This window comes from Neofelis nebulosa, chromosome 4 (assembly GCF_028018385.1).
Source record: "Neofelis nebulosa isolate mNeoNeb1 chromosome 4, mNeoNeb1.pri, whole genome shotgun sequence".
Classification (NCBI taxonomy): domain Eukaryota; kingdom Metazoa; phylum Chordata; class Mammalia; order Carnivora; family Felidae; genus Neofelis; species Neofelis nebulosa.
In genome coordinates this window covers 39,532,449-39,556,843 of record NC_080785.1, presented here as the reverse complement: position 1 = coordinate 39,556,843, position 24,395 = coordinate 39,532,449, and the positions used below count along the sequence as shown (strand labels likewise).

Genomic DNA, 24,395 nt, shown 5'->3' with positions numbered 1-24,395 from the left:
TACCAAGAAAAAAGTAGCTTTTGCCCTAAACGTTTCCATATAAAAGTATGTCTAGAAACAATTTCTATTTTTAGATTAAAGAAATCTCAAGTTATAATGAGTATCCACAGGTATTAAAAATATTCTAATATTTGGGAAGCCCTAAAACTTCTTTCTCTTAATTAATATCCTGGACTGTAAAGTTTCATGTTGCCAGCCTGAGTAGAATTATACACATATTGTATGTATAATTTGAAACATAAAATGTTTTAGGACTTTGACTCTCCCTCAGGCAAAATCTACATAGGGAGCCAATAAGAAAAATGAAATATACTGTGAAGAAAAATTGAAAAAGCACAAAGGACATATGTTGAATGAAAATTCCACATCTTGGGGCACCTGTGTGTCTCAGTTGGTTAAGTGTCTGACTCTTGATTTCAGTTCAGGTCATGATCTCACAGTTGGTGAGATTGAGCCACGCTGTCAGTGCAGAGCCTGCCTGGGTTTCTCTCTCTCTCCCTCTCTCTCTTTCAAAATAAATAAACTTAAGAAAATAATTTTAATAAAATTCCCCATCTTAAAATGCTTTAAATTTTTTTTAAAAAGGTCTTCTGAACCAACTCCACCTACACACAAAAAAAAGCCTTAACTGTCAAATTACACTCTGTCAATGAAAAATAATTTTTTATGTTTCAATTTTTACAAATCTTATGAAATGAGATTACAAATGAAAGCATATGACCGATGCAGCAGGCCCTCAGCAAATATTTATGGAAAGACGGAATGGAAGCATAAATGAAAGAGTAGATAAATGATAATCTCTAATGAGGGCTGACATTGAAGTTGTAGGACTCATTCATTCAAATCATTTAAAAGAGCCTTTATATAATACATTTCCTTGAGATGTCAGTTTTCATTCCTGGTGACATTTCATTAACATTATCTGCTGAACTTTTATAATATTCAATTATAATTTATTTTGTTTTAATATATAAAAGATTCAGTTGCCTTTAAAACTCAAAGAAGATACAAAAATGACCTTCTAAAATAGTTTTACCTTTAAAAAACAACTGGAAATAAAATAGTGAATTATGAGTTAGTCCTTACCTCCTAAGAATATGACCATATATACGAATGTTCACCATAAAAAATGGGAATCATTTAATGACAATGCATATACTGTTCGTAACAATAGTTTGTATATAGCTTATTTACTCTATTTTAAGGAAGAAAAGTAAGATAGTTTACCTACATGTTATCTGTTTACAACCACCCATCCACATTATAAATATTTATTGAAGACTTATGTTCCAGTGCCTATGCTAGGTTCCAGAGCAAGCAACAGCCCTAAAACCATTAAAACTCAAGTTGAAATATTGATTTCCTGAAGTACAATTTTCCTGCTCTTATTTTAGAAGAAAAAATTCCTGGTATCTTGATATGGGAAATTATGTAAGTACACCAATAATTATGTAATGCAAGTTTTCTAAGCTTGAAAATAATTTTTCAGAGTTTATTATTTTTTCAATGTATTCAAAAAGGAAACAGGAGAGGGAAAGATGGGAAAGAGAGAAAATAAAAGTAAGAGGGTTTATGGCATTAAAATTCTCAAAGAATGAACATGGGATAAAGTTGGTCAATTTTTTAGTGATATAATTAGCTTAATATTTTTAAAAAATTTTATACAGATGCATATAAAAAACAAAAATCTCCACTTAAATCAATACTGCCATTATAATTATTCAGCCAAAATCCCGACATGGCCAACAGCAGTAACCATTGTCTCAGTGGTAAAGCTAAAAAATGTGGCTTTAAAGAACAGCTATGTTTTTAAATTGTTGCCTAAAGCGAACCATTTTCTGTTTTGCCAGTGGATACTTTGTTGTACAATTGTGATATGTCTCCTTTTTAACCATCAGACAATAAGAAAAAAATTCTGTAAAACTCTGGGGGCATATCTGTTTCTCTTTATTTTGTTCTGTGTTACTTATTGGCAGTTACTTAGGAAGAAAAAAAGTCATTTTCATCACTATTCCATATGCTATCATCCAATACAAATTATAGAAAGACACATTTGTGAGTCATTATTTTGCACACATTTGTTTAATTACTCCTACACTGGAGGTACAAGGCTAGGTACTACTCAACCAATCAAATGCACTAATAATATAACCACAAAAGTAAGTGGAACCCAGACCCTAATAATATAATCTCATAATCTAGTAAGGAAATAATAATCCAGTCATCTCCATCTAATAAGAAGGTAATCTAATAATCTAATGTCTAACACTTTTATGTTCAGTAAGGGGAAAAAAAGAAATGCAAACAAATGATTAAAACACAGAGAAGGGACCAAGAAAGAATCCAGGAAAAGTTTCCCAGCACAGAGGTTTCGGGGCTGAGATCATTCCAAGGGCCATGAGACTCAAGAGGTCTGGTTCCTGTGATAATACAATCTTTACTAAAGCAGTAACGTCAGATTATCATTTACAATGGCTATGGTAATTAAGAACTCTAACCTGACTTACCTGCCTCTTATTCTACATTCACAAATTGCAGATACATAATTTATATTTCCAAGTATATTTTTTTTAATAAAGTAACAGCATTGGCCAGCAGCTTCAGACATCTGTATCTCCTGACAGTCACATTTCACATTGTAATGTACCGGCATTTTGTTTCATCCTTTGCAAGTATGATTAGTGTGAATTCACACTAGTTACTATTAGTAGATTGATGAAATTAATTTTCTAACTAAAAAGCTGAAGACCAAAGCAGTGACAGCCCTGCTGAGAAACAAAATCACTACAGTACCCTTTTGTTAAAATTATTTCATCTCATCTCTACACATGAATGCAGTGTGGATTACTAGATAGAACTGCTGAACCTGAAGGCAAAACCTGGGTTCTAATGTCACCCCATCATTTATTAACTGTGTGATCTCTGGCTGATGGGTCTCACATACCCTTACATAAAAAATGGAAAATGGGATTTACTTCCCAGCCAAACTCACAAGGTCATTATTTTGTTTTTAATGTTTATTCTTAAGAGAGAGAGAAAGAGACAGAGACAGAGCATGAGTGGGGAAGGGGAGGAGAGAGAGAGAGGGAGACACAGAATCTGAAGATGGCTCCAGGCTCCAAGCTATCAGCACAGAGACTGATGCGGGGCTTGAACTCATGAACCATGAGATCATAACCTCAGCTGAAGTCAGATGCTTAACCGACTGAGCCACACAGGAGCCCCTCTCACAAGGTCATTATTAACATAAAATAAACAATGAATAAGAAAAGGCTTTGAAAACCATGAAGCACTAAGATATAAGATATTATTACTACCTTATTATCCTGCAAACAATCTATGCCAAACAGTCCATTAGTGAAAGCATCATAATCATTTCCAAAGACATAAGAAAAAAAATCAATATTACAATGAAGAAAGGAAAAATTTCCACATCTCCTATTGTGCTTCTCATACTGACAATTTCTTCCTACAAATCGGGAGAAATAAAATTTGAACTTGTTCACTACTATAAGAACTCTCCTTTCCAAAACTTCCAGAACAAATCTAGTTCAAATGTGGTTGTTTCTGGCGTATGGCTACGTAAATAATGAAATGAGGTCAGAAAAGAGTTTCTAATTAAACAAAGATATAAATTTAAGAAAACAGAAGGGTAATTTCAAAATAAAAAGTGGCATTATTAGGTTAACATCCCTCAAAAGAAGAGTTCATCTTAAATATTTTTAACCCTCTAGTTAACAAAACGATATAGGCCTCTCTGCTGGAGAAAGTCAATTTAAGTGATTAATTGGCAGAAGTGATGCTTTCTTAGTTCTCAACTGAATGATTTATGGGAACATGCAGAAATGTATTTGTACTTTGTACCTAGGTTTTTTTCTTCATTTGGGGAAGAAAGGGGCAGTAGATTTCAATTTTAGTTGTATTCAGGTACCCTTCCCATGTGCTCCCATATCAGCTCTACAATGAATTATAACCATCTGTCTACCTGTGCTTCCCCTTCCAGACTAGAACCTTCAGAAGGGAAGAGAACATGTCCAGGTCATTTTTTCACCCTCTAGCTATTACCCCAATAACTGGAACACAGAAGGTGCTCATTAATTGACTGAATAATTTAAGGAAAAAACTATAGATATATTAGATTGACTCTTCTTTAAAGTCTAATGCTCCTTTGGATTATATCAAATTTAATCTTTGAAATTTAGTAATATAGTCAACATGTATTCTGTATAATAGATTTATGCATGTTAAAGCAGCTGAATATTGAAACTGGTAAATTAAACAGATGGAAATGCTTAAATTATATGTAGAGAAGATGAATATATACATTTATTAATATAATTCATTTATACATTCATTCAAAACATTTCTGGAAAATCTACCACATTCTAATCACCATGCTCAGGAACTGGGGACAGAAAGTCAGGCAGGCCTTAAGCTCTCAAGGAGATGACTACCTGGTGAGGCCGAGAATCAAGTAAATATTCTGATAGAGGTGTGTGCTGGGACCATGGAATGACTGTGGAGGGCAGTCAGGTACAGCTGGAGGGGAGGGGTTATATGGAAGGTTTCACAGAGAGGTGATGCTTGAACTGAGGATTGACCAAACAGCAAGAGTAACTAAAACAAAGAAACAGGCATTCCAGGCAGAGAGAAGATGAGGTACCCAGAGCTCTATTGACAGAGGGAAGGCTGCATGCAGAATGGCATAAGATGATGGGAAAAACAGAGAAAGAGAAGAGAAATCCCAGATTGTGGAGGGTCCTCTGGGTCAATGATTTATCAGGAATCTTCAGTGAAGAAGGAGGTATATTAGATTCTCTCCTCAAGGGACTCAGAGTCTACTTGAAATAGATTAGGAATAATAGCCAAAAGGTCCAGTTTAAAGCAAAACAACAACAAAAAAGGACTCAGCCACACACACACAAAAATAATCTTGCCATTTGCAAACAATATGAATGGACCTAGAAAGTATTAAGCTAAGTGAAGTAAGCCACATAAAGACAAATAATTATATGATTTCACTTGTATGTGGAATCTGAAAAACAAAATAAATGAATAACAACAACAACAACAACAACAAACAGACTCATAGATAAAGACAATAAACCAGTGGTTGCCAAAGGGGAGGGGAATGGGGCAATGGGTGAAATAAGTGAAAGGGATTAAGAGGTAAGAACTTCCAGTTATAAAATATATAAGTTGCAGAGATGAATAGTACAGCGTAAGGAATATAGTCAATAATATTGCAATAACTACTATGGCAACAGATGATAACTACACTTATTGTGGTGAACATTTTGTTATGTACATAACTCTTGAATCACCTGTTGTACATGTTGTACACCTGAAATGAATATAACATATGTTAACTATACATCAACTAAAAATTAAAAAAAAAAACTTTTCCTTAAAAAGTGGAATTTTAGATTAGCTAACAGATGAAGTAATGAAAAAAGAAAAACAAAGACACTTTTAATTCAAGGCAACTTAGTACTTATCCACAGTTCACGATTCAGTTTTTAGATAAAATCACATCTCGGGGCCCTTGGCTGGCTCAGTCAATAGAGCATGCAACTCTTGAGCTTAGTGTTATGAGTTTGAGACCAATGGTGGGTGTAGAGATTAAACTCTTAAAATAAAAGTCACATCTCTTAAAGGGTAAGAGGAAAATTAGGTATGACTGTTAACTGTAAATTGTTTATAATTTCAAAAAACAATTTTTTTAACTTAAAAACATGTTTCTCTCTCTCTGTAGAGACTGCATTTCCAAATATATTTATCTCTCTCATAGAAACACCCATCTTAGAGCAAGTCAACATGCCAATATGAATGTCAATACTGGGCAGAGATGAAAGAAATAACAGTATTTACAAAATCATCATTCAGAAGACCACTATTGCTGGGAGGCAAAAAGCCCCAGAATGAGGAGTGCAGGCATGCTCTAGTTACAGGAAGAGTTCACCCACAGTCCAACTGATGGAGTATACATCTAAAAGCAGTGTGGTATTTTATTTTTTTATTTTTTATTTTTTTTTAATTTTTTTTTTCAACATTTATTTATTTTTGGGACAGAGAGAGACAGAGCATGAACGGGGGAGGGGCAGAGAGAGAGGGAGACACAGAATCGGAAACAGGCTCCAGGCTCCGAGCCATCAGCCCAGAGCCTGACGCGGGGCTCGAACTCACGGACTGCGAGATCGTGACCTGGCTGAAGTCGGACGCCCAACCGACTGCGCCACCCAGGCGCCCCCAGTGTGGTATTTTAAAACACAGCACATATCAAAACTACAACCTAATTTTGGATTGCTTATTTTTATGTGATAAAGACACGAGTATCCACTTAAAAGATGGAATATCTAAGTGCCTGTTTTCCTCATGTAATAAAGTTACTTTTTCATTTTTAGTGACTAATGGGATGTAAGTTATTTTCAGGGAAAAAGAAAACAGCCAAACGTTAATCTGAATGTCAGTAAAGAATGACAATCTACAGGTACATCCATGGCAAATTAGACTTAATCGCTTCCAAATACTGAAAAATTCAAGTCACTTTATACAAAGGAGACTATGGAGAGAAACATGAATGTCAATGGGAAATCTGGCTAAATCCCACTACTTCTAGTTCATTTCATAATTTGTTTCTAAATTTTGTCTCTTGGGAACCCGAGGAACCACAGGCTAACTCATTTAATTGTAATTGAACAGTATTATTTATTTGTAACCATTTAATTTTGCTCCTCTAGGAGAAAAAAGCAAGCCATCATCTTTGAAAGGCTCTTCTTTTTCCCTATAACTAATTATGAAAGAGAATGACAAATATAATAAACAAAATTCCCAGGTATAAACAAGTAAAGATGGGAAGTAACAGAAAAATTCTGGAAGCATATTCACTGTGTTTAATATAACTTCAGCCTTCTAAAGACTTGATTTCTCAGCCTGTCCAATGTCTGGGCCAAGGATAGTCATAAAAAGGACAAAGTCATCAAAACATATTAATTGTAAACTAAAAAAAAAAATATATGTAAGATAATCATAATTAGTTATTCAATCATGGTATTTTATGGGTATTAATTATGGTATCTTTTTTTCCTTTGGACTAATTGTTCTTCTCTTTTTTCTTTTATGTTCTATTTTATTATAGTCAGCATCATGTTGCTATTCCCGCAAGTACTGAACAAGCATGGGATGTGAATATCACACTCCTAAATAAATGAATTGCTCAATTTCCTGTGACCATCTATACATCCTCCATCTTCAGAAAGTGTATCAGTATTCTATCATAGAGGAGATAGTGGTCTGTTTTCCAATATGCATGACATCTCTGGACAAGACAATTGTGACACGAGCACTTATTTCCATGAAGAAAAACTTTGTGGTTTTATGGCATTCATCATTTGACAAATGCACCTATTTTCCTTATCAATCAGCTCTTACTGAACTTACTCGCAGTGACTGTGGAATCCTTAAGGGCCCATTAAATATCTGAAGAAGAAAGCTAAGATGAAGGACATGCCACTCCGAATTCATGTGCTACTTGGCCTCGCTATCACTACACTAGTACAAGCTGTAGATAAAAAAGCGGATTGCCCACAATTATGTACATGTGAAATCAGGCCTTGGTTTACACCCAGATCCATTTATATGGAAGCATCTACAGTGGATTGTAATGATTTAGGTCTTTCGAGTTTCCCAGCCAGATTGCCTGCTGACACACAGATTCTGCTCCTACAGACTAACAATATTGCAAAAATTGAATACTCCATAGACTTTCCAGTAAACCTTACTGGCCTGGACTTATCTCAAAACAATTTATCCTCAGTCACCAATATTAATGTAAAAAAGATGCCTCAGCTTCTTTCTGTGTATTTAGAGGAAAACAAACTAACTGAGCTGCCTGAAAAATGTCTGTCTGGACTGAGCAACTTACAAGAACTCTATATTAATCACAACTTGCTTTCTACAATTTCACCCGGAGCCTTTATTGGCCTACATAATCTTCTTCGACTTCATCTCAACTCAAATAGGCTGCAGATGATCAACAGTAAGTGGTTTGATGCTCTTCCCAATCTGGAGATTCTGATGATTGGGGAAAATCCAATCATCAGAATCAAAGACATGAACTTTAAGCCGCTTATCAATCTTCGCAGCCTGGTTATAGCTGGTATAAACCTCACGGAAATACCAGATAATGCCTTGGTTGGACTTGAAAACTTAGAAAGCATCTCTTTTTATGACAACAGGCTTATTAAAGTGCCCCATGTTGCTCTCCAAAAAGCTATAAACCTCAAATTCCTGGATCTAAATAAAAATCCCATTAATAGAATACGGAGGGGTGATTTCAGCAATATGCTACACTTAAAAGAGTTGGGAATAAATAATATGCCTGAGCTGATTTCCATCGACAGTCTTGCGGTGGATAACCTGCCAGATTTAAGAAAAATAGAAGCTACAAACAACCCCAGGTTGTCTTACATTCACCCAAATGCATTTTTCAGACTACCCAAGCTGGAATCACTCATGCTTAACAGTAATGCCCTTAGTGCCCTGTACCATGGTACAATTGAGTCTCTGCCAAACCTCAAGGAGATCAGCATACACAGCAATCCTATCAGGTGTGATTGTGTCATCCGCTGGATTAATATGAACAAAACCAACATTCGATTTATGGAGCCAGACTCACTGTTTTGTGTGGACCCACCTGAATTCCAAGGACAAAATGTTCGGCAGGTGCATTTCAGAGAAATGATGGAAATATGTCTCCCTCTTATAGCTCCTGAGAGCTTTCCTTCTAATCTGGATTTAGACACTGGGAGCTATGTCTCCTTGCATTGTAGAGCTACTGCAGAGCCACAGCCTGAAATCTACTGGATAACACCTTCTGGTCAAAAACTCTTACCTAATACTCTGAAAGACAAGTTCTATGTCCATTCTGAAGGCACACTAGATATAAATGATATAACCCCAACAGAAGGGGGTTTATATACTTGTATAGCAACTAACCTTGTTGGTGCTGACTTGAAGTCTGTTATGATCAAAGTGGATGGTTCTTTTCCCCAGGATAACAATGAATCCTTAAATATTAAAATAAAAGATGTTCAGGCCAATTCAGTTCTGGTGTCTTGGAAAGCAAGTTCTAAAATTCTCAAATCCAGTGTTAAGTGGACAGCCTTTGTCAAGACTGAAAATGCTCATGCTGCCCAAAGTGCTCGAATACCATCTGATGTCAAGGTATATAATCTTACTCATCTGAACCCATCAACGGAGTATAAAATTTGTATTGATATCCCCACCATCTATCAAAAAACCAGAAAACAATGTGTAAATGTCACCACAAAAGGTTTGGACCCTGATCAAAAAGAATATGAAAAGAGTAACACCACCACATTTATGGCCTGCCTTGGAGGCTTTCTGGGGATTATTGGTGTGATATATCTTTTCAGTTGCCTCTCCCAAGACATGAACTGTGATGGTGGACATAGCTATGTGAGGAATTACTTACAGAAACCAACCTTTGCATTCAGTGAGCTTTATCCTCCTCTAATCAACCTCTGGGAAGCAGGCAAAGAAAAAAGCACAGCACTGGAAGTGAAAGCAACTGTTATAGGTGTGCCAACAAATATGTCCTAAAAACAACTAAGTAAACCTACTTCAAAGAAAATCTTAAGACTGCACCTATGCTTGAAAAAAGACAAAAGCAGAGAAATATTACTTTCTAGAAAGAAGTTTAAGCTTCACCAATGCTGCTCCTGACCAAGGGAAATATGTACAAGTCCAGCATTTTAATTACCTGGCTTCAAAGGGTACTGTGGCAACCAAATAAAATAATTCCATTTTCTAGAACTTTCATGTAACTTTTATGTCTGGACTACAGTTAAAGTGGACAAAAACATTTCTGTATTTTTTTTAAGTATATAAGAGTAGTTGAACTGAGCAATACCTCCTCCTGTGTTGTATTACACATATTAGCCACGAGTTTTTGCAGTGACTAGATAACTTGAATTGACACGTGGTGTAATAAAATGGACAAATTCTGTAGAGTAGACACAGTGAGTATGTGGGTCTCTTTTATAAGAAAAAAAATACATTTTGGATTAAAATCAATTGCTTTTGTCTTGTTTTTGTTTCTAAATAAAGAATAATTTCTGGGAAATGTCATCTGATCAAGTGTCATTTAAATGACAGCATTTTTTAAAAGTGTTTTTCTGTAATGAAATTTGGAATGCAAAGCACTTTTATTGGGTTCTGTAATTACATATTTGTAATGTACAAGAATGAATTTAGGACATTTTATCTGTATTGAAAGGCAATAACAACAACAACAACAACAACAACAACAACAACACTCTATTTAACCCTTTATTGACAGAAACAAATCCTCAGGGATATTATGCAATCACTTAAATACTTTCTTAACAAGCAACTTTTGGAGTGGATTTAATTGTTAAGTTCACATAATGTAAATCCAATATCTGAGGAACTGAAAATTTTATTTTAATAATTAGTAGTACCTCAACTGTAAGCTGGTTGCTTTGCAGAAAATATTGCCAAATTTTGGCAGGACTTAGGATTTAGGTCTAATTTTCAAATCTCTGATTGTGAATATTTAATGTGCTTCACTGCAGTAAGAAGAAAATGATATAATAATTTGCTGTGTTTCAAATCTAACAACCAAACACGTTGTACACAAGAACCCAAAAGAGGGAGGTTTATATACTTGCATAGCAACTTACCTGGTTGGTGCTGACTTGAAATCTGCTATGATCAGAGTGAATGGTTCTTTCCCCAGGATGACCATAAGTTTTAGAATTTTAGAAGACTAGGATATTCCAAGAGTAGGATTTTAAAATTTTACTTTAAACATATTAGATATTTGGTAGAGTATGCTTATCAGGTTCAATTTTATAAAATTCTCCCTTTTATTTTGTTCACCACCATACAAAAATGACATAAATCATATAATTCCAGAGTGTAACAAAATTTAAGAGGATAGTTTTGATAATAAACAGAAAAAGCTTCAAAGACTAATTTAGAGTAAAGGGAAAAGATTTAGTTCTCTATGACTATATTTAAGACACCTAAAAAATACAGCTTAAAAAAATCACTGAAGTGCCAAAAACATTACTAATCATTTAAAGATCTAAAATAGGAAATATAAAGATTTCACTTGGAGAAAATAACCAAAGTCTTTCAGGGTTTTAAGTCATATTTCCAAACAAAGACGCACAGTCCTAAAAAATAAATGCATTTGTGTACGAAAGAAATATCCTGAAACAATAAAAACCTTCTAAGATAATAAGCCATACTTTTTATAGGCAAATCGCTTACCTCTACAAAGCAATAAGGCTTCCATGTTAATTGCTGCTTTGCCTGTTCATAATGAAGTGTTTAACTTTTCTTACAATAGCTTGCTGCATGTTATCAACATGTCACTGGTCTGTGAACATTTCCAGCCCGTAGCCATATCAATTTATTTGTTAATGCAGACATTTGCTTTTATGATAGCCTTGACAGTTTCTAATTAAATCCTGCTGTTTTTGACAAAGTGGAAGGTAATTGTTATGAACTCTTTAAAACAAAAGGACAAACTGTGTTAATTTTAACACATCGAAAATATAAAACTTGCTAATTCAATGTGTTTCTCAAATACAAATTTTGCAATCTGATGAATCACTATCAGACAGAGGCTGACATTAGAATTTATCAGGAAGGCATGCTCATACATCATGAGATGTTTCAGCACCATGGACAGAGCTTTTTAGAGCCAGGCTATTTGTCAAAAATATAGGAGCTGAAATATGACCTATTAGGAGGCAGGTATTGCATAGGTCAGCAAGAACTTGCTCAGGTATCTTGTATGTTTCTTTTAAACCTATCTGCCCGAAGAACTATAACAAACATAGCAGAAAGCTTAAAATGCATTTCAAGCTACATTTTTCTTAGAAAAATTGTAGCAAATAAGCACTCTGAATAGTTACCTAACAGTGGACAATGAAATGAAGTATTTTTGTTACAGCCAAATAAATACAGATGCTCAAAGCAAATCATGATCCTATTTACTTCCTTAAAATTTAATCTAAATTGCCAATGAGAGTAAAAAGACATTTGCTTCAATAACAAGAACAGCATTTCCTTCTAAACCTCACATAAAATTAAGCACTAGTCAGAATACTCAAAGCATGTAACTTACACTTTGGTGATACTATATGGATGCAATGGCAAACTTTACCTATAACAAATAAAACTCTAAAGTTTATACCTCTGTGAATGTCAACGGATCTTCTCACCTTGTATGGAGAAAAACACTTTTTCACAAAAATATTTAAAAATTTTTAAAATTTGATTTGAGAGACAGCACATGTGCACAAGCAGGGTAGGGGCAGAGGAAGAGAAAGAGAAAGAGAGAATCTCAAGCAGGCTTCAGGCCCAGCACAGAGCCCAATGCGGGGCTCAATCCCATGACCCTGGGATCTTGACCTGAGCCAAAATCGTAAGCCGGATGCTCAGCTGACTGAGCCACCCAGGCAACCCTTTACAAGAATGATTTTTAAATAATTATATGCTTGGGGCGCCTGGGTGGCTCGGTCAGTTAAGCGTCCGACTTTGGCTCAGGTCGTGATCTCACGGTCCGTGAGTTCGAGCCCCGCGTCGGGCTCTGTGCTGACAGCTCAGAGCCTGGAGCCCGTTTCAGATTCTGTGTCTCCCTCTCTCTCTGGCCCTCCCCTGTTCATGCTCTGTCTCTCTGTCTCTCTGTCTCAAAAATAAATAAACGTTAAAAAAATTTAAAAAAAAATAATTATATGCTTTATAATTTATACTAGGTAATAAAATTCAAATCTTCTGAAGATAAGCATGCCCCGTTGAATACAAGTGATGTATGAAAACAATGCAGAGCAAAATGTGTCTTTGTTAGCAAAGGTAATCAACAATATGCTGCCAGTCATGTGCTGACAATTTTGCCTAGAAAGAAATGAAATCCATTTATGGTGCCTCTATCTATCTTTTGATACTTGTTTTAATTCTTAAAATTTTATTTTAATTAGATAAAAGGTTTTTAAGCAAAATTACATATCAGCAAGCATAAGTTTAAAATTATAATTCCTTAGTCTATTTGTTAAACTGTAATTTCTTTGGTTATCCTCTATAAATATTTACTGTATGGCTATTCGTCACTGGAAAAACAGAAGTGAACAGGACATATTTCCCACCACTTAAGAGACTTATATTCTACTGGATTACATACTGGTTATATATCACTGCTTTCACAAGTATGTGTTAATTAGGTTACCTAGTAAGAGTCCCAGTTTCAATCTATACTTTCACAGAATAACAATACTCAAAATATGTTTTATTCTTACTCTAAAAGGTTTTACTTATTATACTTTGAAATGAGAATTTAATTCAAATTTATTATGGGCTTTAACGCGCGCGCACACACACACACACACACACACACACACACACCAGCCTGAATCTATACCTAAACTGGTTAAATCAAGAGTCATGTCTACCAACTATGAGCAAAAAATTTAAAATTTTACAGATTATTCTTTCACATGAAAAAATCAGAAGAGATATGTCATTAACTAATAAAGCTAACAATAAAAACAATGAAAGGTTTAAAAGTATGTGTTTGCTAAAGCAAGGGAAAAATCCAATGAAATACCTCACAGCTGCCACAAGTGTCAGGAAAAAAAATCTTATTGTATATATCACTATTAAACAAAATCTTCAGCTTCATCCCAATGTTGGCAGTCTAGGAGATAGGTAACAATGAACAGTGATTAAATTGCGGCTGCATTTTCTTTGATCCAATCTCTCTGCTCTCTCTCTCTCTCTCTCTCTCTCTCTCTCTCTCTCTCTCTCCCTTTCTCTAATACTCTCCTTCCCACACAACAAAGTATAATAAATAAGTATACTTCCCAACAAAGTATAATAAATAAGTAAAAGTTTTTTTTTAAGTGTATAGTTGCCAGATATGTTTACTATATCAAGCATCCCAAATGGTCATAAACTACAATGATCTCTTCCACCACATTCTCAGATGGTAATATTCTCACCCTTAGTTCTACAGTCCCTATTCTATATCATTTTACCCTGACTAATACATTGTTAACTAGGTCATTGCTTGGGATCATGGCAATATGTTAGTGGAATGAAAGAACCATGCCTAGAATCAAAATGCACTAATCAGCACCATGGAGCTCTGGAAAAAAAACTGATTCCAGTTTCAACACAATAGTGGCTGCTTCTGTGTGTTCATTTGTAAAATGAGGGCTCTATCTATCATTAAGGGTGACTACCACTTTGATTTATCTTATTCCTCTGAAGCAAGGGAAAAATAAAAACACCATTTGTACACAGGAATAAAATGACAAAATCAGAGTTAATTCTGAAAGTCATAATCCATATATCCAGTCCTAAGAAAAATCATTAAAAGATAAATGTTTAAAAAAGAATATTGCAGTGAAATATAGATTATTTCCAAAATCTATCCTAAACATTTTATTAATTATATAACAAAGGTGCTCTTGAATTGAGTAGTAAGCATTCAGTAGGCTCAGGTAAGAAGATCATATAAACCAGAACACAATTCATTTTTATTCCTACTGAAAATAGACAGGCCCACAGAGATTTGAATTTACTATTCTGATTCACTTTATATACACATCAGAGGGCTCCTAAAGCTATCTTTGGAATTAGCCATACAGTCAATACCAACTAAGGGGTTAGATACGTCACAGATATATCAATACAACTTTCTCTTAAGAGCAAACTGAGGTATTCAAATAAGTAATAAATTCAGAGAAAATACCATATATGATTTCAAAATAATTGCAGAGTGGCCCAAAGTAACAAAGCATAGCACAGAGAGTTATGGTTGACCTTGGCAAGTCTTTCAGAAGAATGAACTATAACGGAATTTGAAGACCTCATGGCATTTTGTGTGTTTATATTTATCTTTTCTGACTCTAATATATCATAAAAAAAACTAATAGTACTATGTGACCAATGTAAGGAAAATCCAGCTTCTCATTAAAACATATGGTTCAGTGCCTGAAGTTATTGATTCAAAATCCAATTGCAATATCCATTTATAATGTTTATTAGCCACTGGAACAAATAGTGGAGTAAGCTTAGGACATAAATTGACCATCCTAATCCTAGCATTGAGAGCATGAGAGTATAATAATAATAATAATAATAATAATAATAATAATAAATCTCTCTGTCATTTGTGGTACCAGATTCAGGGCTGGTAAAGACAAATAGTTCTTAAACCATGAGAGTTGCCACTATTAAAGCAATATGGTCAAACACACCAAAGGAGTTCTTCAAAAGAATACTTTATAAAGATGAAATTTATTATTAGAATTCAGATCAAAGTTGGATACCTCTGGCAAACATCCTTTTAATAATAGTTTCAGAGACCAGTCACATATTCAATAAAGAACAAGAAAACGTGTCTCCAAGAGAAGTTTAAGTCATCTAGGGTCCCTTTTCCTGTTTACTAGTCAATTAATCAATAAACCAACATTCCATTATATAATTTTCATATTAACTTATTTATTTTATCAGAGATTAAAATACATTTACAAACAGAATGCATGAATTTATATAACTATGAAATTTTAACTATCCAATTCAAACCTTTGAGCTTAAAACTCCTTCAAACAAGGGTTATGATATAGAAAAGGAATAAAAATAGAAGAAAACATTCATTTCTTTCTATGAACAAAATCTTTATCTATAAAAATATATAACAATTAACAGATTGCACTGAAAAGAGGAACTAAATCAAAAACAACTGTGTGAGGGTGAGGGCATTTAGGGTTTCTGTCCAATGGATTATTTGTGTCTCAGTACAGGCTCAGTCCAAAAGTGATAATATAATGCTTGAGATATTTTTCTGGCACATAAAATGCTTAGCAATTAATATATTATTAGCATATTATTATAGTTGAATAAACATGCATTAATATATACTTGAATAGCAAGATGAAAATTAGGAAGGAATAAGAGAAATATTTACTGAATGCTGAGCATGTGCCCAACTAACAATTTGCTAGGATCCTAAGAAATCTACTCCGATTCTTAAGGAGAAAGGATATGGAAAAAAATGAACATTTGCCATCTTAGTATGTCAGGTATACTGATGAATATGCTTACTCCCTCTCTTGTCTGTTGGTGTGTCTGTGTGTCTGTGTGTGTATATATATTTATATACAATATATATAAATTCAATTTTCATGAAATTTCCAGTAGTACAGTATTCACACTCTCATTTTATAGAACGGCCTCAGAGAAGTTGAGTAATTTTCTTTCCTAAGAGAACAATATAATAACAGAGCAGAAAAACCAAATATACAACATCATGGCAAATGATAACATTCAGGTACTTTTTTAAGCATGCACAACTCACAAAAATAACTATCAGATAATATTTTGGGGGAGGAACAACCCATCAATAATATGCCAGATTCATTAATTATGCCTATTATCTTCTATCTATCTCCATCAACATGTTTCTTTATAACATTTTAACTCAGTTTTGCATGAGGAATTAAATATAAAGGGACCCTATCTGTCAACTTCCAGTTAGCATTTACCCAAGACAGAAAAATGAGCACTCGTTTATCAACAATAACAGCGACAAAAACCTGCACATATTCTTACAAATAAAAGTTTTAAAGTAAGTATACTCATGAAGTACTCACTGGATGTAAAGCACTTTTAGGGACTTTTAAAAGACTTTCTTGTGATTGTTCCCATGCATCCACTTCACAGTCCCAACGTATAAAGCTCTTGTTTTTCAATCCCATCACAGAAAAGTACAAGATGGTCAATTACCTGTTTAACCCTCTTTCTGACTCCCAGATGATAATATCATACACAGTAACTCTGACCTTGGAAGGAGAATCCTGCTTTAAAAGTAAGGATTGAGGGAGAAACATTTTCCTTTCGCTGCTTTGCCATCATCCCCATCCTTGCCAGTACTGGAGCACTACCGCCAACATCTTAAGAGACTCAGCAGTCAGTGTGCTCTGACGGAGTTAATCTTTGTTGGATCGCATGTCTTGTGTCATAAACCTTGGCTTCTAAGGAGTAAATTTATGAAATGGAATTTGTGTATTGGTTCTGAGGAATGCTAATAAATGAATTTCGCTCTAGGAGAACGGAATTATTTAAGAGAGGTTAGATGACACAGTTTGTTGAAAAATGGGACAACAAAAAATATTAAATAAAAACTTGACACTGTCAAACTTATCAATGTAATTAAGATTACATTGGAATCTTAAGATTCCAATTAAGATTATTCCAAATTAAGATTATTTGGAAGTTCATCATACATACTTTCCAGGAGAAGAAGCAAGGTAGTTTGGTAAAACAAACAAACAAAACGAACACGTCCACAGGTTAATAAGTTTCTATGTAATTAAACTGGCATGAAGAAATAATTTTAAGTGTAAAGAAGGTTCTCAGTATTCAGTGAATACTAAATTTTACTTGCAAATATTTGAAAGTCGCTATGGTAAACAATGTTCTAATTCCAAATGATATGCCCACCTTGATTATTTTTTAATGAATCATTGGTATGGTAGAATTCCTTCTGAGAAATAAGATTTGGAAAATAATACAGCAAAGTTACTGAACAGAAAAGCAAGAAGTGGCCCATGTTTTCATTCATCCATGAATTTTATCCATGCACTCTTCATTTACTGAGGATCTACTAAGTGCTAGACACATTATTAACTACTAGAGATTTGATATTGACTGTGATAGACAAATTCCCTGACCTGACAACATTTATCATCTACAGGTAGGTGACAACAAGTAAATCTAGCAAATGCAGTGCAGGTTAATAAAAATAGTATAGGCATGAGGATAGCTTACATGTATTTGGGGGATATAGGTTATTATAAAGGGCCTCAGAAAGGATTCTGACAACTAAGACTATCTTTACACGATCTTCCAATTAAAGAGCAGAGGAATGCTGAGATAAGCTAGGGATAGTGTAGAGATGACAATAAGCTAAAGGATTTGAATAGCATCAGAGTGCTGTGTAACTAGGAGAAAGTTCTCAGGAAGGAAAAAAGCTAGAGTTGGCCTCAGAAAGAAAACTGGAAATATGGGTAGAAATCAAACCTTATTTGTTTCTAACAAATATTTTGGCAGACACTACTATCCAAGAGAAAATGACAAGGTCAAATTTAAAACACCAGGACTAATTTATAAGGCTACAAATACTAGTTCTCCATCTTTCAATCTTGTCTCCCTCTGTAGCCAAACCCTAGTCTCCCATCGTATCCCTAGTCATCCATAGCTGAACATATGAGAAGTGGAAAATAAAAAAGGAAAGTGAATTAAGCACACTCTGTACCCCACCCTCTCAGTCAGGTCTTCCCTAGTCTGAAACACCATACACACACACACACACACACACACACACACACACACTCAAGACCCTCACAAGCATACACTCAGGCACACAACCTTCATGCTCAGTTTTAGGAGAGTTCATAATTTGACCATTATTTTCATTTCAGATATTTTTTTTTTTTTAATTTTTTTTTTCAACGTTTTTTATTTATTTTTGGGACAGAGAGAGACAGAGCATGAACGGGTGAGGGGCAGAGAGAGAGGGAGACACAGAATCGGAAACAGGCTCCAGGCTCCGAGCCATCAGCCCAGAGCCTGACGCGGGGCTCGAACTCACGGACCGCGAGATCGTGACCTGGTTGAAGTCGGACGCTTAACCGACTGCGCCACCCAGGCGCCCCCATTTCAGATATTTTGAAAAATACATCTCCCATGAAATCACAGAGGGTGAAAATATTACTGCAGCTCTCCACTCTCTCCCCAAAAGGCAAATAAATGAAAGAGACTGTAGGTATTCTGAGAAGTTTGTACATAAAAACCCAAACGTAATATAAAAGTAAGGTCTATATCTTTGAATTTAAGACTAACTTACTTCAATTTTCATTGCCAATTGCATTTCTCTTTCAGAAATTTCACGAATATTTTACATAGACTTTAATAAGTATATAAGTACAAAAATAGATACAGGAAAACCAGGGGAAAAAAATAATGTGTCTCATTTACATGGACTATGCTTTCTACAATACCAGACACAGTTCTAATGAGATCTCACAGGTATCACTTTCTTCAGATAATAGAAAAAAAGAAATTGTCCTGTATCATTTATATCTAAGTGAGACCTTGAACTCAAATTAAAATAGGAAAGAGTATTTGTAGAAATCCTGATTCACACAAATAGGATACTCATTCTAGGTGTTCTCTACTTTCTCACCACTACGCTCTCTCAAGAAGAAAGGTTTCATTAAGATTGTTAAAATGAGGGAGTGCCTGGGTGGCTCAGTGGGTTAAGCATCCGACTTCGGCTCGGGTCATGATTTCCCGGTTTACTGGTTGGAGCCCCGTGTCGGGCTTTGTGCTGACAGCTCAGAGCATGGAGCCTGCTTTAGATTCTGTGCCTCCCTCTCTCTCTGTCCCTCTCCCGCTCATGTTCTCTCTCTCTCTCTCTCTCTCTCTCTCTCTCTCTCTCTCACAATCCCTCTCTCTCTCTCAGAAATAAATAAAAACATTATTTTAAAAAAGGTTGTTTAATATGAATATAATATAGGTTTGCAGAGTAAAGAAGTACATTGTAGCAAATAATTTAAGGGTCAGTTTTGAAGATGTACTTAAAAATTAATAAAGGAGATAAGCATTAAGAGACATAATAAACATAATAGAACATAATAAACAATAAAAGATAAACATTAGCATAAAAATTTGTAGACACTTCTATCAAGTTTTCTCAATAATGTTTTGAGATAACTGTGATATAATGACTATTAAATTAGTCATTTCTCAATTCTTCAATATCTTGTTGAATACACTGTTGTATATTTTCACCTGAAACCAAGAGGGCAATTCCAAACAGAAAATAAACTGGGTAAAAGCACATCTACTTTCTGAAGATACTTAAAATGGCAGTATCTGAGTATGCTCAGAAAGACTTCTACAATGTCATGATGCTAGCTGCTAGTTTGTGGAGAGAATGTCAACTAACGATGGCGGATGTGTCTGTTTCATTTCACCCTGGTATAGACAATGGAGAAGGGTCAGAGAGCTTTTACACAAAATGATTACATTTTGAAATAAGCATAACAAGAGAGTGGCCTTTATTTTATTGATAAGAGTAACTCTGCCCCAGTACTTGGCTGCAGGATTCAGGTCTACTGTTGTTCAGTGTGAATACTTAAAACACCAGGTAAGAATATGTAGATCATATTATAAGGCTGTCATTTCATTCTTGAAAAAACAAGTTAGGTTTGAACTTCACAGAAGCCAGAATATATAAAGTACTAGAAAGTCTGATATCAGGAGCCCAAGACTTGGAACTGAAGTTAAAACCTTCAGCTTATGAGGATGCTATAAAATTTTACTGATTACACATCTGTAAAGTATGTCTTAAGATATGACATTTTCATACCCATTATATCTGGCATTTGAATATATTATCCATAACTACTCTGTGATGTCAGGAAAACTGTGCTAACCTACCTTGATGAATTAATTATTGGTCACGAGGAAGGAAATATCAAATAAAATTACCATCAGACAAAGTTTCAAACCTGTTCAATCTTCCCATTGCTCCAAAGTGAGCACTGTCAAATATCTGTGGATGCCTTTCCCAGAGGCAAGAGACTTATCGATAAAGGTTTTTGCTGTATTGGGAAAAGATAACCCTGTGATCTTTAAATAATCTGGCTACAGAAGAGTTTTTATGTTAAACCTCTCCTCAGGGCGCCTGGGTGTCTGAGTCGGTTAAGCGTCCGACTTCGGGTCAGGTCATGATCTCACGGTTCGTGGGGTTTAGCCCCACATCAGGCTCTGTAATAACAACTCAGAGCCTGGAGCCTGCTTTGAATCCCATGTCTCTCTCTCTCTGTTCCCTTCCCCCACTCATGCTGTCTCTCTGTCCCTCAAAAATAAATATACTTAAAAAAAAATTAAAACCACAAACCTCTCCTAAAGTCTCCTTGACTTAAAATCCCCAGATTATCATCAAGATGTCACATTACTCTTTTAAAATACAATGTTTTAAAATATAATTGTATATTATTTTATCTTAATACATTTTATTGAACATCATTATACAATATCAAGAAAATACAGAAAAGAGATCTTCACGTTCTCTATGGTCCCCATATACACTCTTTTAAAGCCTACGATTTTGCCTTCCACAAATTCTGTATTATCCTGGACTTTACTACCTTCACTCTTAGTCCAGGCTAGAGCCTTCCAGACTTTAAAAGTGGCAGATGTCCAATTTCAGAATGAAAAAAGACTTCAGTGCTCACCCGACCATCTCACCAAGCCCCTGTATCTCCCAACAACATGGTTAACTGATGTTACCATCCTCTACTGGATCAGTCCCTTATAAGTCAATCTATTACATTTTTGAAAACTCTACAAGTAAACAGATTGTTCCATTCATGTTAAACTGAGCATTTCCTTCTTTCCAATCTACACCAGTTTTATTTTAGGGAACAAAAAGAAAAACGAATAAATGTAATGTATATACCATAGAGCACCTCTAAGACCACTATGCCATCATGTCCCTATGTCTTTGCTCCAAACTGAAGGAATCCATGTCCTTAAAGCAATTCAGGTCACTCTTATCTGGAAGTGATTCAAGCCATTTGAGTCTCAAAATATAGGACTGAAAACAGAATGCAACCCTCTAGGTGTGCTAAAATCTAATCTCTTTATTTGGTTGGGGAGCAATTTAATCAAATTCTTGCACTATTTTCAAATGAAAACAGCCAATTCTAGGCAGATGAGGGTCATTATATTTGATGCCAAATCTTGTGGTTAGCAGCATCACCAATACCATCATCACCAGCAGTTAATAAATACTAAGTCCTAGAATACATATACATTTGTTTAACCCCTATGAGGAAGATTCTTTCCATAGCATATTTATATTACAGGTGAGAAAAGTTCATTTTAGAAAGTTTAAGCAACTTACCAAGACTTCACTAGTTAGTTTTTATGTGCAGTGGTGAAATGGATTTGGACTTTATGTAAAACTAAACTGACTGGTTTTGTTAGCTTACTAACACCTATAGTAAACCTTGGAATTTATCACATGAACTAATATGACCTCTTAGGTAAATGTCACTCAGCAGATAGTAGGAGTGGGTCTTATGGCAACTTAATTAGCATCAGCAGTTATCATGAGAGCAGCTACTCAAAAAGAAAACTAATACAAACTCTTTCCATTTGTCCTGGTTATTTTATTGCTTAACTTAATAACAGTAGTCAATCCCCACCATGAGTTAACAGGATGCAGAGGAGGAGAGTATAGATTAGAATAACTAAAGCTTGTTTTCATTTAGCGATTTGGCTTCTAAATTTATTTTAAACTGTACTCCACATTAAAATAAATTTGATACATTGCAACACACACACACACACACACACAATTTAAGTTTCATGAAAACTCTGGGCAATGTAAACTCATATTATCTATTCTATTTTTTTTAATGCTGGATGATCTATTAATTGATTTCATTAACTACTAATAAGTCATGATCTGCAATTTGGAAAGCATTGAGCACCTACTAGTACAATCATGGTCAGAAATGAAGCAAGACTCAAGAAATGGCTGTGCAAGTGCCATTTAGCATCTCTTCTTTTGTCTGAATCAGTTCAAAGCTTAATACTGTTTCTCTTTACTCCAGGAGAAAAAGGGAAAGTAAAAGAGAGGAACAGATGACAAGAGCAGGTAGTAAAGTGGTACCGCATGAAGGAATAGAAGAGGGTGAGCTTGATATGTATATACTGAGGCTTAGGAGAGCTGAATAACTTGCCCAAAAGAAATTATTGGATTTCATAACCTAATCTGTTTGACTCCAAAATTCCTAATTTCTTAATAGCTTAGAGAATGGACTACAGGAATACAATCAACATCTCTAGAATGCATCCATCTAAAGGTACCATACTAAAAACTTCTCAAAGGATAGAAGAAATCTTATAATAATTAAATCAGTAGATTTTCTTGTTATAGATTTCTAAGCAAGAACCTCCATTGGTAGATTCCATGGCTTTCAACTAGGAATGTTTTCCTGAGTTTCATTTAAAGAAAGGAGCAGTGAATAAGCTGTCACACAGCCTTCTTCCCTATGTCTCTGTGCCTCTATGCCCAAATCTCCCTCTGCTCTCTCTGGTAAAGGCACCAGTCATCGGACTAATTCCAGTAGGACCTCATCTTAATCTTATTAAATCTACAAAGACCCTACTTCAAAATAAGGTCATAGTCACAGGTAATGGGGTTAGGACTTGACTATGTCTTTTCAACCCACTACAAGCAGAAAGAAATGCATAAATCTAGGATGTCAACCATAGAGTTCCAGTCGAGTTGGAATATTGTGAAGATGGCTCAGTTCAAGTGCTAATAGCAAGAGTATGGATGGAATGGTGTCAAACTCCCTCCATCTCAGTTCTTTGAAAATATTTACAATGCTATAACAAAGATGCAAGCACATATAAAGTAAAATTAATTTTCAAGAGGAATTTGTTCTATGTTCAATTTATAATAATTATCATTCTGGAAGAGCCATTTAGATGTCTTCAAAAAAATTTTTTTCGGGGCGCCTGGGTGGCTCAGTCGCTTAAGCGGCCGACTTCGGCTCAGGTCATGATCTCGGGGTCTGTGAGTTCGAGCCCCGCGTCGGGCTCTGTGCTGACACCTCAGAGCCTGGAGCCTGTTTCAGATTCTGTGTCTCCTTCTCTCTGACCCTCCCCCGTTTATGCTCTGTCTCAAAAATAAATAAACGTTAAAAAAATTAAAAAAAAATTTTTCTGTTTGAAGTAAAGAATTTCTTAATAAGTGTTTATTTAGTTGCTTTCAATTCATTTCACCATTTCCTAATCATAGCAAAAAAAAAAAAAAAGATGTCAAGCCAGAATTACAATTTTCCATTATGCAAAATAAAACTTACACAGAACACTGGCATATTGCTTTATACACTTAGGAAGATCAGTTTTTTTCTACTTCCCACCTTCAGACATATTGCTCAAAGTAAGAAAAGGCGAATGTAATCAAGCTTGATAAGCCAAGAAGCCAAGCAAATGATAGGGGAAAAAAAAAAATCTGATTTGAGCGATAAATACATTAAATCACCACTTCAGTGTTATGAAGGATAAAAAGCACAGAGTCAAAAGCAGTTCAGTTTTTATTTTAAGTTTTTTATTTTGAGCAAGTGAGCAGGGGAGGGGCTGAGCGACAGGGAGAGAAAGAATCCCAAGCAGACTTCATGCTGCCAACGCAGAGCACTATATGAGGCTCAGTCCCATGAACTGTGAAATCATTAACTGAGCCACAG

At 35.1% G+C, this 24,395-nt stretch overlaps 2 protein-coding genes across 9 annotated transcripts in view; one reads left to right on the top strand and one right to left on the bottom strand.

The window, feature by feature from the left end:
- LRRN3 (leucine rich repeat neuronal 3) overlaps nucleotides 1-10,147 on the top strand; it is a 38,166-nt gene extending 28,019 nt beyond the window's left edge. Inside the window, exon 2 of the mRNA XM_058724570.1 lies at nucleotides 7,139-10,147. Coding sequence (XP_058580553.1) covers nucleotides 7,498-9,624 — 2,127 coding nt within the window. The 5' untranslated portion in view covers nucleotides 7,139-7,497 and the 3' untranslated portion in view covers nucleotides 9,625-10,147. The remainder of the gene's footprint in view (nucleotides 1-7,138) is intronic.
- Nucleotides 1-24,395, bottom strand: part of IMMP2L (inner mitochondrial membrane peptidase subunit 2) — an 896,430-nt gene that overhangs the window by 455,459 nt on the left and 416,576 nt on the right. The gene's annotated exons all lie outside the window — the stretch shown is intronic.